The sequence below is a fragment of the Clarias gariepinus genome, chromosome 15, assembly GCF_024256425.1.
Source record: "Clarias gariepinus isolate MV-2021 ecotype Netherlands chromosome 15, CGAR_prim_01v2, whole genome shotgun sequence".
Lineage (NCBI taxonomy): Eukaryota > Metazoa > Chordata > Actinopteri > Siluriformes > Clariidae > Clarias > Clarias gariepinus.
The window spans coordinates 24,773,036-24,789,754 of NC_071114.1; the positions used below are offsets into that span (position 1 = coordinate 24,773,036).

A 16,719-nucleotide genomic window follows, 5' to 3' on the forward strand; every position below is an offset into this window, starting at 1 on the left:
GGGGTAATCACAGTATGGCTTGGTTAGTACCCACCAAAAATGGTCTGAAGAATGTCAACAATAACAACAGTGAACCAGAGACATGGTCATGGGCATCCAAAGCTCACTGATGAGGGTGAGGAGCAAAGTCTAGCTCATCTGGTCCGATCCCACAGGAGAGATACCTAGCACAAGTTGCTGAAAAAGTCAATGCTGGTTCTGATGAAAAGGTGACAGAACACAGAGTGTTCTGAGTAGGGTGGGGCTGAGTGGCAGAAGAAAGATCAGAGAGCCCCCTGTCTACCGATGAAAGCATCTACAATGTGCATGTGAGCATCGCAATTTGATCATAGAGCAATGGAAGAAGATGGCCTGGTCTGAAGAACCGTGTCTTCCTCTACATTATGTGAACAACCAGGCGCTTACCTCGGGAATCATGCACTATGGGAAGACAGCAAGAGGCAGTGTGATGCTCTGGGTAGTGATCTGCAAGGAAATTATTGGTCCTACCATTCACGTGGATATTACTTTGACGTGTAGCTAGGGCCGCAAGATTCTTGTTCTCCATGGGAATTGAGATGACAATGCTTACACAATTCTTATTTTTTTTAACCAAAACATTTATTGCACTAAATTAAAAAAAAGAAATGTTTTGTCTACAAAGGACTTTCAACTCTAATAACAAAAGTCACTTTCCTTATTTCCTAATATTTTTATTTGACCTTAAAAGCTGTTGAACATAAACAGAACATCAAAGATAATTCTATGTTAACAATATTACTTTTTTATCAGAATACATAATAATAAAACTAATAATTATTATTATTACCTTGTTCTGATACAAATAATAATATAACTGAACGCATGCAATGATAAAGTATACTTGCTGCCAAATGCAAGAACAGAAGAAAATGTAGTGGATTGGCCCATACGCATTAATTTATACTGAGGATTGGATCAAAAGGATCCAATCAGATGCAAGCTGTTAGAACGTACCCAATCTCTGATTAACCAGATTCTGATTGGCTGGTACGTCCCTTCTCTAGCCTCTTATTGGCTGTGGATTGATTGTGCATTAATATTGGAACGGCGTAAACAAGAAACCGAGATATGACAAGTGATCGAGCTGTAGGACCAAATCATCTGCAAATCTCTGACCTGATTGGTGAATTATGGTGTTTTGTGTTAACTAGTCACACTTATTGTGACTTTAAGGTAAGCCTTTATTGACACGTATACAGTATTTTACTGCTGGGGTCAGAGCACAGGGTCAGCCACAATAAGGCACCTCTGGAGCAGACAGAGTTAAGAGCCTTGCTTAAGGACCCATCAATAGCAATCCGTATCCATTGCTCAGTGCCTAAACCCACTGAGCTACCACAAGTAAATAAACGGACATGTGAATGCAGCATGATCTGAATGCTGGAGAATACATGCAAGTGAATTGCAGTCATTCAGAAACGAGATTGGATGTACAGTATGTTTGAATCGAGATAATGACCTGTTTTTCCGATTAATCGTGCAGCCCAACATTTTTGCTTGCCAAGTACAGCCCTTCATGAAAACAGTGTTCCCTGATAGCAGTACACTCTTTCAGCAGGTTAATGTCCCCCTATACGCTGCAAAGAACGAACATAGCTCAAGAATGGTTTGAGGAACACAACAGTGTTCTAGATGATGACCTGGTCTTCAAATTCCCCTCAATCTGATCAAGAGTGCTTGAGGATTTGCTGGACAAAAAAGTTTGGTCCTTATAGAGGGACATGACCTCTGTGGATCAGAGCTGTTTTGGTGGCACAAGTAAGGGGGCGAGCACACGATATTAGGCAGGTAGTTTTAATGTTGTGGCTGATTAAGTGTAATAACCAATCAGTGTGTGTTGGCGAGGTACTCTTCCACAATCTTTTATGCAAAAGCTCAGGCAGCAGGCAGGCACGCTCAACATACAGTAAATGGCCTTCCTCCATTATGTGCATGCGGCGCTGGTTCTTACCTGCTTCCTCGTCCTTGTCTTCCCAGTTCGCAGTTTGATGTATCTGGCAATCAGCTCGTTCCGACCTGAAAGTGAAGCAAAGTGAGAAGATGACCTATCCGCCCTGACGGCCTTCACGCATTCACCATCAAAATCCTGTTCTGCATTCAGCCTCACTATGTGTGATTATGACATGGCACGAGGCTGTTTTCTGTCCCCCAAACAAACAAACAAACATGTGTCATTTAAATGCAAACGCACGCCACACATGGTATTAGCATGAAAAAAGCCGTGTGACTCTATAGCCTTTCAAATTAATCTAATTTAAGGCCAATTTCTTCAAAGCCTCACGTCGTGAAAGGAAACAGATCCCGACATTCATACTGTTACGGCCCGTAATGGCAAAGGAAATATGTCTATTTAACGCAGTGCTGTTCTCGCTAAATTATAATTAAAGCATGGCTTTGTAGTGATTTCCAATTAATGACAGCTCCAAACATTCTTTCGCCCTTGGCTCACCCCTAATTGCCCATGCAAGGCACAATGACCCCTACTTCGCCCTTTTCATATGTTAATAACATGCCGCTACCTCAAAACTATTACGCAAATTATAGGTACGCAGCCACTCTAATTACGTGTCCAGCTGTATCCAACGGTTGCCATAGAACTAGCGTTTTCGATTTGAAATCTGGGCCATGGTAAGATAACCAGCTTTTATAAACAGGCACAATGTCAAAGTGGAGTACAAGTTTTACTTTAACATTAAACTATTAGGTTATTTTGAAGCCTGTGCTATAAATAGTCTAACTCAAAAATCATACACTAGAAAACCTTGTTTTCCTTGAACCAAGCATAGTATGTGATAAAAAAAAAAAAATACTGTAACAGATCCTATTAATATACTGTACAGAGGAAAAAAAGGCCCCTAGTTCGCTGTTTCTAAAGCCGATTGTCTATTATCTTGTAGCTATTAATACAAATTTATAAAAAATTTTAACTAAAGGCAGCTCATCCGCCCAGACATACAAAGGTGAGTCAATAATAACCCATAATAAAACTTCTTTTGGCTGTGTGGCCTTTTCGGCGTTTGCGTTTGAGGCTACTGTCTCCCCAGTCACTGCTGTGCAGGTGTGAACGTGTTAAATCGGTTTATTTGTAACTGTGGTGCGAGCAAAAATGGATGCCTCCCTTATGAATTGCACGAAAAGAAGAGCAGCGTGCAGTGATTCGTTTTTTTTCTTTTTCTGGGGTCCGAGGGTGTACATGGTGTCATTATTTATCGAAGACTTTCTTTGCAGTATGGACAAAGCGATACTCTAATGAGGGTGAAGGTTTCTCAAAGGGGAATCATTGGTGACGAGACATGGATTCATCACTACGAGCCTGAAAGTAAACGGCAGGGAAAAATCCTCAATCATCAACCAAGAAAAGGTACAAAAGTCAACCATCAGGTGGAAAATTTATGGTTACAGATTTCTGGGATTCTCAAGGACCAGTATTGGAACATTATCAGAAAAAACATTCAATAATCAACAGTGCTCGTTACAGTGAGATTTTTATTTAAAAAGCTGAAGCCTAAACTTCATCTTAAACTCAAGAAGACAGCGATCCAAAGGGGTTGTGATCCCGCCTGATGATGCACACCTCCACACTTCTGTCGACATGCTGCAAAAGCTCAGTTTTGAGGTGTTAAAGCATCCTCCCTATAGTCCTGATCTCACTTTTTCGGACTCTCACCTCCCTAAAAGCAGCCCTACGCGGACGATGATTCACTTCTGATGAAGAAGTGAAGACGGCAGTGCATTTCTGGCTTGCAGCTCAGCCTAAAAATTTTTTTTATACTTTTTTAACAATAACATGAAATTAAATATGAAAGCTTGTTGACAGGTAGACAAATTGTTTTGAAAAGCAAGGCGAGCAATGATGTATTTGTCTTTTATGGATACTTTTTGCTTCACCCTTGTAACAGAGACAGGGAGAGAAGACTGATTATATTAGATTAGAGTATAGACTTCGGTACAAGAGATGCTGCTGGCTGCGGCAATACTAGGGTGTGTGAAATGAGGGCACGCAGACACACACATACACACACACACGCAGGCTGCAGCCTCTGCCTGCTGTGCACAGGGTGAGCTCGCTGTGTTCAGGTGGGCTAGATGAAAGCCAGCAGGGACGGGTAATGCCTCTTGAGCTTCTGCCATTACACACCTGTCGCGTGAAAAAGAAGCTCTCTGTGTCTGTGTGTGAGTGTGAGTGTGGGCACTTTCCTTTGCCGGCTAAAGGAAGACCACCTTTCCATCAAGTACTGATGTCCACACACTCCGCAGCTCTGCTCTTTGCTTAATAAATAGCCTTCGATCAATGAGATTGATCAATGAATATTAATACATCCAAAAGATCTAAAGCTTGATTTAAAAGCTTATGTAAATTGTTAGACTTGTACATTATACTGCTCAGGAGCATGTTCTGTCTTTATATGCTTAATCACGATGTCAGACATACCTTTTGGGGAATGACAAAAAAAACACACACACCATTTTAAGGCCCCACCCGACAGGTGTGCACTACTGCCTAGCCTCGGGCCTGTGTCTATGTGTATGTGTGTGTGTGTGCACAAATTTTGGATGAGTCAAAGTGTGGGGGCAGTCTCTACTACTTCTTCGGTAAGGTACCAACAGTCACGTGACTCAAGAACAAATAAACAGCATCTGGGAGATCTGCAGCTCCAGCACGCCACCCCAGCATGCCTGCACTGTAATCTCTTCCAGATGAAGCCGAGGCCCTCGCCACTTTCAATAATTCACACACTGTGTACACATAACATGACAATAAGGCCCATTCATGCAGACGCCCCATTCCTAGATCAAAGCTCACAATCGGCCAGCTGTAAGCATGCTTACTGCTGAATAATTCATTCTTTTCACCGGTTTGCAGAGGGGAAAAAAAGCCACCATGCTCAGCGGGACAGTGTGCTTTCTCTCCTATGTTTGCAGTGCAAAACAATGCTGGCACAAAGAAAAGTGCACAAAAGAAAGAAGCAGGCCAAATTCAAGGCCTTCAAATCCCCTGCCGCACAAGCTACCCCCCATGACGTTTCGAAGGAGTAATTCTGTACGTCTTATAAGCTAATCAGCACTAGCGGTTTATTTAAGAACAGAGTAGAGCCATTACACGTGGCCCAAGTTGCCCCTGCCCCATGGAGGTTTCTTAATAAAAGTATTAAAAGGAGGCTTTTCGACGAACCCGGCATGTTCGGTACTAACTGTACGCTGTATTGGTCATGACTGCTAAACTTCGTGTGGCAAAGTTTGAGGAACTTACTTTTCTAAGAAATAAGATCAAAAGAAAAAGTGTTCAAACTATTAATCGCCAAATTGCAAACGAGACTGCCCGGGTCTAGTTTTAAATTTAGATTTTAGGCTTTTAATCCTGTTTAAATTTGAGCAGACATCCTGACGTTAGTCCCTATTGCTTCCACATGTACTTTTTTTAAAAACCCACAGCCTTGGTCCTTGTTATTATTACATGCTTTCCAGGCTTTGGCAGGGGAAAAGACATGGAGCTGCTTTCATCAATGCATTTCATTTGTAAGGTACATACTGTAATAAGACTGATTTAGCAGTCAGCTGGTCGTATCCCTATACAGCACCTCCTACTAGAATGGACAGTGTCGGGGAAAAAAAAAAAAAACCTAAACCACTCCTATTAAGATCCGGCTAGTAAAGAACTGGTTAAGGATGTCAGAGATGCCATTACTTAAAACAGCAGGGGAAGGATTATATATTTATGAGGTCACCACAAAGATTAGAGTCCTAGTTTTTGTGGGAGATTGAAAGTGTTTTCTCCACCCTCTTTGGTAAAGGAAAAAAAAAAAGTGTTGTATCTGAATAAGTTGTGGAGGTCTGGAGACATATCAATAGCCCTCCATTGGCAGTGGCCCACAATGGAGCCTTGAGGTACCCCCACCACCCAGAATGGCCTCCAGCAGCTGACTTCTCATTCTATTAGAAACCCAGTTCTACCCCCCCTTGTCCAAGGCTGATGGAACTGCCTCCCTTTCCTAACTCCCTGCTGAGGGGCTTTCAGGAGACCCTCCACAGTGTAGAGACTCCCTCATCCTTTACCCTTCATATGCAGAGAGAGTGAGAGAGAGAAAACCTCAAAGAAAACCTCTGAGCATGCATTAGAGGTGATGTTAAATCCAGCCACCAGGCAGGCAGAGGATCTTTCCCGAAACTAGGCGGAGCACTGATTATCTGCACGGTTTGAGCTCGAGATGTGGAAGTCAGCTGAGCGGGGGGATAGCTAACCGCTTTTATTGAAAAGTTCCCCCTTTTTCAATTTATCCCTCCCCTGCCTCTTTGCTTGTCTCTGTCCAGACCCTCCCTCAATCAGTAGGGTTTACACAGCTGCTCGGTCTGCACAGCTACCCTTGACTACCCCCTTCGCAGCTCTTCTAACCTCCACCCCCTACTGCTTACAACTGAGGCCAGCCTGATTTACAACATATTCACTTTCCACTGGCACTTTCTGACCATGTTCCATCACACTCCTTTCATTTAGGGGGAAGATTTCAACTAGACTGCTTTTAATTCCCTCCTCAGTGAATTATTTCCTTTGGGTTTTTTTTTTATTGCTTCTTTCTCAGGGTCGTCCAAACAGTCCAACTGGCAGAGCGCAAGCAGTTTTTGAACTTTTATTTCAAAGCATAAATTTGTAATCTTAATTAATGTGTCTAGACTCGCCCACTATTTGAGGTTTGCTCCAAGAGCCTGAGTCTTAAATTGAAGTGCCACTAAATGAGCAAGTCATTACAGTAAATAAAAGAGAAAATGTGTCATATTATGCACTTCATTATCACCATTACGCCGGTTGAAGGACTACCGTTCGAGCTGCAGATTTGGTTTCGGAAATGAATCGGTGGTCAAGAAGATCTACAGTCCCCCAGAATAAGCAACACGTGGCATACCCCTCCTTTTCCTTCTCAGGTCTCAGCCGTAGTCCTCTCCACCACTGCCAAACCTAATATCCATCTTCCACTTAAAGAGGATGAAGGACAACTGCCATTGATTCGGCACACTGGGAAAAAATAGGGGCAAATACGGTCCCAGCTTACTCCCTGCTGTCACAACTTAGCATAGATGATAAATCAGAGGAAGACGCTAAACAGCATCCTCATTTACTTACCACATATTCAAGCATTTTTTTTATTATTGCTAACAACATTGCTGTGCAATCTTATTTTGCAAAGCAATTATTTGCTCTAATAGGAAAAACCATGCTCGCATCTGGTCCAGTGATGATGTCAGTGCATGCCGTATTGTGCTAGCGCAGGGTGAGAGTCAGCCAGCGGCACTTGCACACATGCGAGGCATCTTTTCATGTGGAATTTTTTTTCCTTGCACAGCACTCTGGGACACAAGAGGTAGTTTTTCAAAGCATGCAGAGCTCTGGTTGATCTCCGCAGCACATCTGAATATGTCGTTAGTTCTCATTAGGTCGTAACTTGGTGCGTGTTATTTGTGACAGAGGCACCACCACGACAATTTTGCCTCTGCTTAACATTAATTAGCCCCCATGAAACTCAACATGCACACTGCATATACACCAGTGCAATTATCTGGGACAATGCTGTGGAACTTTTTTTTTTAATCAAAAGCCTTTAGCAGGAACTCTCAGTAAAAAAAATCTGTCTTGGCAGTTGGTAGTTTACTTGGTAGTTTGTAAAAATCAGACATTACACTAATTGTCTTGTGTGTATGTTTACAGTGAAACCAGATCCGTTAGTGTAGGAACATTAAGTCGGTTCGGTTTGATCTTAATGAAAGCAGTGGTGGCGACTGTCCTGTTCCAGTGTAGGGTATCAAGCCCAGACAATACTCCTGCTTTTCCTGTCATGCGTGATAGATGACTCAAGGGTCCTGGGCTTCCATTAGCATTAGAATGGACTAAACCAACAATATGGAGGCATTCAGGCAACCCCCAGACTCCAAGGATCACTGGCAAGGTTTGGAAGCCTGACAGTGTTGGTGTGTGTGTGTTTTTAAAGGTGGATAGGAAGGAAGTCTTTTACTCCCGTGTACCACAGAGTTCCACGAAACACTACTACTGAGGATGAGAAGTGGTTTCAAAAGAAGCTGAAGCTGAGTGTCTTAGAAGCTGAACAGGATTTAAATGTCTAAAGTGTCTTAGAAACATTAAAAGCATTTAAATGTCTAAAGTACCTTAGATACATCATACAGAAAAAAAGTATCTGGGATTTTCTTTTGTGTTTTTTCTTTTTTTTTTTCTTTTTTCGAAACATCGTTCTGGAACATGTTGCAATTGTTGCATCATTCACTTTATTTATTTTATTTTCCCAGAAAGCCAATGCACTTTACACAAGTCCCATATTTGACCAACATCTATAAAATAAAAAGTGCCTAAATATCAGAACTCATCTATTTAATCAAATTCAGAGTGAATAGGAAAGCCAAACCGGAGGGGCAAGTGCTCTTGTTCTGAGATGCATGCTAAATATGACCTCTTGAATAAGTATGGCTTAAGAGCTTTTGTTGGTTAGCGTGTGCTGCTCTCAGTCATAATTAGGGGAAGGGGGACAAGAGCTCGGTGTGCCCGACCAATGAAATCCATTTAGAAAGTGCACTGGATAACAGCTGCCAAGCCCAACATCTGACTCCTGCCAACCAGCTGCCGATTATGGCTTGCTTAAGCTCCCAAATGGTGGGGGCCTCAGGCTTTAGAGATGACCAAGCCTGAGAACGGCTTCAAGGCCAAAGTCACCCCGCCCGATGCTGTGCTGGTCACGCCCACAGCGGCCTTTCTTTTTGGACCACATTGCGGAACGCCCAGTCACCCTTGCCTTTACAAGCTCAAGGTTCAAGCTTATATGTTTTGCAAAGTGACCTAGTGAACTGTGGGCCTGATGGGAGTTCTTAAGTCTACTCAGGCCGTGGCATCAGACCTCGTGCCATCTGGTGCTCGCTGTGCAGAACAATGTCTTGCAATGTGTCAGTGTCTGTCTTATATATCCGATGGTGTCTTCTGACTGTAATTTGTCTCTTATTAATGCATGGCCGGTGTTGTCTTTTCCTGGACGGGGTGAAACCATAACCCAGACTTTTTCTGTAAACGGTAACACTCAACACCGCAAAGACAAACATCAGAAGCCTCTGTTGTGTTTTATTTCAAAGGTCCCCGGGGAAAACAGTCATTTTAGAATAAAGGGAAAAAGATCTCATTCTTGAATGTTGAATCTTTCTAAACTAGACTGATTCAGCAGAACTCAGGTTTAATCCCTGTGCCTTTAAGTGGCCCACAAAGCATTGATTCTTGGCCAATCTTCAAACAAGCAAAGTAAAAAAAAAAAAAAACCTTCACTTCAATCCAACCACATGTCAACCGAAAGACGAAGCCTGGTGAGAAATTACAACACAAAATTTCCTCTAATGCTCAGCAGAGAGTTTATAGGAAGGAAATTCAAAAAGCTCTCAGCTGTGGTCTAGGGCTAGAAGAGATCACAAAGTACTATATGTCAGAAAAAAAACACTAACGTTTCACATTCCACCATCACACCTACTGACTATATACACCACTCAATCACTGTCTCCCCAAAATGCTGCTCTTGGGCAGCGAATAATGGCATGGTATGCGAGCCGGATCTGCGAGTATTCACGCTCAACAGAGCAGTGAGGCAGCACGCTGTGAGCTTTCTCTCAGTCACAGGGCTTCCTGATAAAGGTCAGAGAGCAGTTACTTATGAGGCAACTTATTAGAAAATAAAGTCGGGCGTCAGTGTTGGATTTAAGACTTCATAATAGATCGTCCGTCTTATGAGTCACGCTTGACTGCAGATCATTTCAATTCTCTATTAAAAGACACTTAAGTGTAATGAATACCTTTTTAAAAATCAATACAAAGTTTCCAAACACAAAAATGGAATCGATAGTTAACTCCCGGTGACCCGGGTTAGCGCTAAAAGCCTGAATTATGGACGTCCGGGCGGACGAAGAGTGTCGTGAGGCTCTGGATTAATGACGAGCATCCATTGTGCATACAGACAAGCCAACGGCAGAAATCCGCAGGTGCTCACCCCGAGCCTTCTCAGGACCGAGAGGATTACATTAGATGACCTCTCGTAAATCCCCCGAGCGCGGCCGCGAGCGGGAGGGGATTTCGACTGGGCTGTGTTTGTCCTTTCTCTGTACACTCCTCGGTGTTTGTCAGCAGCGCGGAAGCCACTCGAACCTCGCTTATCCTGCACAAGCTCCCAGAAGGCCAATTAATGCAGCCAGTCCTCCACGGCCTTGCTCTATCAATTAGGAGGTGCAAGTGCATCATCATCATCATCATCACATACATTACTGTTGAGGCAGGTCTGGTCAGGGAGGGGGGGCAGTGAGAAGAGGCTCTTTCAGAAAAGAGAGAGAGAGAGAAAGAGAGAGAAGGGGAAATTCAAAGCAGTAATGAGGAGTCCCAAGAGGACCAGAGAAACGGAGGAACTCAAGTCCTGCTGATGTGTGAACACGCCACCGACTAGCACCACCCAGCACGCACACAGTCAGGAGTAGGGGTAAATCAATATTTTCAATCTCTCAGGATCAATCCTGCATCTGAACATGAAGAGAAACCTGTTAGCAGTCACCAATATGTGTAAATGAAAAGCCAAACTTCATGACCCTGATGCATCACACACACACCAATACACACACACACACCCATGTCCCACACCCTTCAATTCCCGCTCTGTTTCTCCAAGCTCCAGGCCTCAATCAATGTCAACCTCCCTCAGCGAGCTTCGCGGCTGCAAATTGCATGGGAATTTCTCTGTTTTTTCCCCCTCTACTCTGGCTTTAAGGTTCCACATCAAATCTGTGTTCAAAGTCGCAACAACAACAAAAGAAAAACTCAAAAGACTACATCTCGGCAGTGGTTTAACGTTCGGCAATCAAAAGATGCAAAAAAAAAAAAGAAGAAAAAAAAGCAAGTGGGTAAAGTGATCCAAAATCCCTTCGTTTTGATTAGAGCAGATCATTTATTTCAGTACAGTCTTTAAATAGTACAAAGAGCCCTGTTTTAGACACACAAAAGCAGCCAATTGGAGCTGTGCAACCTGAAACCGGGTGCTGAACAGGCTGTGCGCTGTGCTGGATTTACTCCACAGCCTCTTAAACGCCAGGCAACGCTCCTCCGGCCCTGCTCTCTGCTGACCCGCAAACACAGATCAGACAAATCCCAGCAAATCCAGGACAAAAGACAAATGAAGCGGTGAACATCCAGAGCCTGAGGTTTCCTAGATGTTTACAAACTGCTCCAATGATTAAGGTTTCGACTATAGAACAAAGAAAATAAAGATGAAACACTCAACGTGAACAAGAATCTATTTATATACACATACACACGTCTTGATCCAACCCTTCTTTATTTATTTTGCTTCCAAAGAGCCAGAATATAAAATTGATCTTTAGAAATAATTGTCCAGGCTTCCTAAAGGACCTTTTATGTGTCTCTTCCTGTGTCCAGTCCCTGTACCTGACCAGTTTCAAAGGAACGTTTTTGTTTTTGTACAGTGACCTATGTATAAAAAAAGCATAAAAATGAAACATTTAATTTAAGGCATGAACCAGTGAGAAACTGTTGCATGCTGGTGATGCTGAATGCCGAGTGGTAGAAACAGACGAGAGGGAAAATGAGGTTGCTGCTGAGGATTATTATTCTATCTCATTCAAGACTCATTGTTCAGTGCTGTATGCTGTAATTTCTTGGCGCGGTACTTTTGTTTTAGCAGTTGTCTGCTGTGCTGATTTCAGAAGGCACTGCTAGCAAAGTTACAATAGTGTTTAATAGGAGTCATTAACAACCTTACACATATGGTAAGGGAAAATTCTACACTACAGTAGACAAGTACGACTTGTTTCGTGTGGTTAGCGCATGAACAAAATGTGAAAACAGGCCATGAAAGAAATTGAAACTAAAAATGCAAGGACAGTCATTCAGACCAGGTTTTCCTTTAAAGGTTCCATAGTTGTCCATTTCTTTTCACAAATGATTACAAAAGTCTCTGTTAATGCTCCAACTTTAAGACTCCTCAAAAAAAGAAAAAAAAAGACATTTTTATAGCTTAAACTTTTTCCAAACACGCTGTTTCAGATTGCTAATCCATGTCCCTCCAGAGAACAGGGTCAGGAGTAGCTCAGTGGTTAAGGCATTGGATTACGGTTCGGAAGATCCTAGGTTCAAACCCCACAACCACCAAGTTGCCACTGTTGGGCCCTTGAGCAAGGCCCTTAACCCTCAACTGCTCAGATGTGTAATAAGATTAAAATGTAAGTCGCTCTGGATAAGAGCGTCTGCTACTGGCTTGTTTAAACCCAAATGTGAAAGCAGGGAATCTTTTTTTTCCCTAACGTATTATGCTCATACCCACGAGAGATGCATCTGAATATCCAAAATGTGAATTTTTGAATAATAGGTGCCCTTTAGGATTCACAGATACTCCTATCTGCTTTTTTGTACTATGGCCATTTACTTGCTAAAGAGAAAAGACTAAAGTACAAACAGTTTACATGATCAGATAAACTGGAAAGTTCCCTTTATCTTTTTCAGCTTTTGGCGAGTTTACGTGATTAGTGCGCGTAGTTTTGCTAATAGAGCAAATACGAGATTCCAAAGCGCATTCCTTGCTGATGAGGAGCCGTGTGAAGTCTAAAGCCACAGATTACTCGCAAGGCAAAGAAGAAAACAAGCCGGCGATCTTCTGGGAGTAAAAAAATCCAGCAAGCTTTAGTTGTTTTTGCTCTGGATTTCATTAGCAAACAAAATCTCAGATGGGTCGTAGAGTTTTACCCATGTCAAAGGCTAAAACTGACTGAGGATTGAAGAAAGAAAGTCTTGTAGCTTACTAACTTCTTTCAAGAGAAGAGCTGTGGATAATATTAGATCTCGTTGTGGAACTAAACAGAAGATTCGAATGCCTTGAGCGTTTGGTTTAAGGCGGCCAGTCGAGCATGGGTCTGGTCGGCTAAAGAATGATTTATGCTTTCGCATCGAGTTTAAACTGTAGGACTCCTGTTGTCTGCTGTGCACCTCCAGTAGCACCAACTGTACTGTGATTGGTCTAGCTTGCATTTTAAAGGTTTTTTTTTCTATTCATGCATTTTTAATGATGGTAGACAAAATCGAAGAAACGTACAAATTTGTGATATTCGCCTTCACAACTCTCTCACTCACCAGAGAGAGGCGAAGAGACTCAGCAGTGTTAGAGGACGTCCACTGCAACTAGCGTTATGGTGGTGTAACTGCAGCATGAAACACACACACTAGAGCACAAGTATAACCGTACAGAATAAATAGTTCACAGAGGCTCCGTGTACTCTAGACGCAGAAGTATAAATCATGCTTAACATGATGCGCATGGTCAGTCCAAAAACAACTCATTTGAAAAAAAGGACATAGATGGATGAAACAATGTCATCATAGCAAAAGCTATATTCCAGCAGCAAAGCATTGGGGATTGATTATTTGGCTCGCAAATCCCGTCATGTGCTCGTTTCTTTATATAGTTGAATAAATATTGCCTTTTAAAAAACATATTTCTATGTGCTTGTGAAGCATAACCAAATGGAATATCAGCAGTCACAAAAAAAAAAAAAAAAAAAAAAAAACGAGAGCTTAGCAGTTTTCAAACATGAGGAACCTTTAGGGCTTTGAAGCAATAAATTACACAGAACAGACCCAATCACCGAAATCAGCAGAAGGCCAAGGAAAATAAAACTGCAATTCTGTTAAAAGAAAGAAAGGACAAAAAAAGACAAGTTATTAATTAAAATAACCAGAGTGCCTGTTATAAAGGTATGGTAGTTAAATCAAATGGTCTGCACTATTAACAATACAAGTGTGACCATGACCTGGGGATGAGTTTTCAGAAGGCACCTTGTAGATTCTGCAAGGTTTTTTCTACTATAATCTTCACCTCGCTCAAGCATGAAATGGGCAAAACACCAGCAGGAGAAAACAACCGGCTTTCGTAATCGCTTAAACTGGGACACTAATAAAATAGTGCTGTGTTAAAACATCACTGAGACAAACCTGTAGACTGGTTCATTCTCATTTTTAAAACGATACCATCATTAAAAAAAAAAATGAAGAAGTGAAAACAGGTTAGAGGATAATACAGGATTAATCAAGTTCAAGGTTCCTAGGAACATTTCACTGTAATAAAGACACTGTGGAAGGATCGCGACTGGGTGCAGATGCAAATTCCCTTCGCGTTCAAGAACAAATAAGAGCCAAGACCGAGGACGTGTCCACCTGTCTGCATTAAAAAACCTGTTGCCTGTACTGAGAAAGACTCTGCAAGTCGTCTCCACATGATGAAGAGTAATCACAGTGTAATTGAAAACGTGTCTTTCGCAGGTGTAATAACTACAGAGCTGCTAGCAAGCCACAATGGCGTTCCGATAAAAGCCAGGGATTGTATACGAGGTGTGTGTGTGTGTGTGTGTGCGTGTGCGCGCGTGCATGTGTGTGTGCTTGTACGTGTGTGAGTGCGTATGAGGCTGAAGTTCTCCAGACTCCATTCGCGGAGTGAATGCAGGTAGCACAGGGAGCCTGAGCGGATCCCAGAATTCCTCATTATCCTCGCAGCGGGTGGCCGGGTTTGCGGCAGCAGTCCACGGGGGAGGCCAGGCTCGCTTATTACGCTTAACTGAGCCACAGCAGCTCTGCAAACCAAGTGCCACTTAGTGCCCGTCTGAGACGGCCGCTTGGCCCTGATGAGATGACTGAGTGTGCGGCGTGTCAGCGGCAGGGCAAAAACAAATGCCTCATCAAAGCGGCACGGCAAACAGGTCCGTCCTGTGCTCAGCTATTATGCATGGACCTTGATCCTGACACGAAACGTCTTATGGCTTTGGGTCGTGCTTGAAAAAAAAGAAAAGGAAAAAAAAAAAACACGGTATGATTAACGCTCGCCACCTCCTAAGCAAACAGATGCACCGTAAAAGACTGCTCGGGTGGCCAGGGCCTGACAGCAGCCGCTAAAAGCACCTAGTTCCTGAAACAGATGGTCCTTTCACACATAATAATCATAACAGCCTGCATGTGCTCCTGAGCATCATCCAAAACATACTGTGATATTTAGACTGCTTTAAGCAAGAGGTCTCTGGAAAGCTGGTTGTAGATTCTGCAAGGTTTTAAGATTATAATGTTACACTGTTCGAGATGATATGCATAACATCTTCGTTTAAATTTACTACAAACTACGCAAGAACGTATGCTTCATACCAGTGAAGATCCTCTATCGATAGACCTGTGATTAATGTGAAGGACTAGCCTCTACCTCTGCTTACATCATCAATCGGTGTGATCTGGGCTCTCGCAGAAATCTTAGTAACAGAAACTGAGTGTGACATTAAAAGGATTTTCTTGTCCATAATCACACCATTATCACGTGTGTTTCTTTTAATCAAATGCTGTCCTCTTTTCGGTGGCTTTAAGACAAACATCTGTCACTCTCAGATTTTTCTTTACTTAAAAAGAAATAAATAATTGAGTAAACCTGGCTTAAGATTCAAAATGTGAAAGTTCTTGTAAAAATTCACAGATTCACAAAAATACTTAATAAAAAAATCGGAGCCGCATTAAAGACGGCAGCTTACGGCGGCGCATTATTCAAAGCAATTTGACACAAGGCGCTCCCGCACACACAATAACCCCCATTAAATAAATTTTCTCTGATGTCCCATTTTGCTTTTCTTGTCATGTTTCACATCTGGCCATGTGTGCAGTGATGTACTCCAGAGGGTATGTAATTGCCTGCGGCCAGGCTGAATGGAGGCTCGCAAAGCAGGTGAATTATGTAAGTGCTAGGTCTTCGGCTCTCACTGCTAAGGGTTCTTGTCTCTTTCTTCCTTCATCCACCCCAAACACCCCCCTCCCTCATCAGCCCACCTCCCTGCGCTTCTCTCGCCACAAAGCAGAGGTTGTGATGTTTTTTCACTGCTGTCACAATTAACCTCAGAGGCTGGGCAGGGAGCCAGCGGCGAGCCCTTCAGGTAAACAGTACGATAAGCTTAGCTGAAAAAAAAAAAAATTAGATATTGTTTTGAAGCGAGAGGCAGTTGCTATAGTAACTGTTGCTAATTAACTGCATTCAGCTGGGGGAACAAAGGGCTTAAAGGCACTCAGGACAGCAGAGTGCACATGTGCAGTCCCTCTCTTTCGGTTGCTCGAATACCTGCGTCTCTCCCTTATTCAGCCCCCGCCCCTAAACGCATGCCAGGAGAAGTGCTGCAAACGGCCTATCAAAAACGGACACCGATTGTGGTCTGGTGTCCAAGAGCTCGCCTTTCTCTCGCTCTTAAAAATAAATACTATAAATAAATAAATAAATAAATAAAAAGATCAGGGTGTCCCAGGGCCAATCAATGTTCTTCATCAGCATTGACAGCCACTTGAAGTGAATCCTCATCATCTCTGGTGGCATTCTGGGAACACGGTTCACCAGAAACAGCGTTTTAATAAAGCAGACCTTTTAAAATAATAATACAGAACTCCCTCCTATTATATATATATATATATCTGTTTATACGTACATCGGAGACTATGAAGTCAAACTGTTGCTCGTGATTGTATAATATGAGAGCATTATTCTGGATGGACAGATACAAATACACATATGAACAGAAGGCACATTATTAATTTTTGCCAAAAAGGCATCTGGTTGGGACAAGAGCTCTGGGACCCGGATCCCATGGGATGGAAAAATA

At 42.6% G+C, this 16,719-nt stretch overlaps 1 protein-coding gene across 5 annotated transcripts in view; it reads right to left on the reverse strand.

Moving 5' to 3' along the window:
• Window positions 1-16,719, reverse strand: part of tead1b (TEA domain family member 1b) — a 68,487-nt gene that overhangs the window by 16,813 nt on the left and 34,955 nt on the right. For all 5 annotated transcript variants that reach the window (XM_053512811.1, XM_053512812.1, XM_053512810.1 and 2 more), the window contains one exon: window positions 1,973-2,037. In XM_053512811.1, the coding sequence (XP_053368786.1) occupies window positions 1,973-2,037 (65 nt within the window). The remainder of the gene's footprint in view (window positions 1-1,972; window positions 2,038-16,719) is intronic.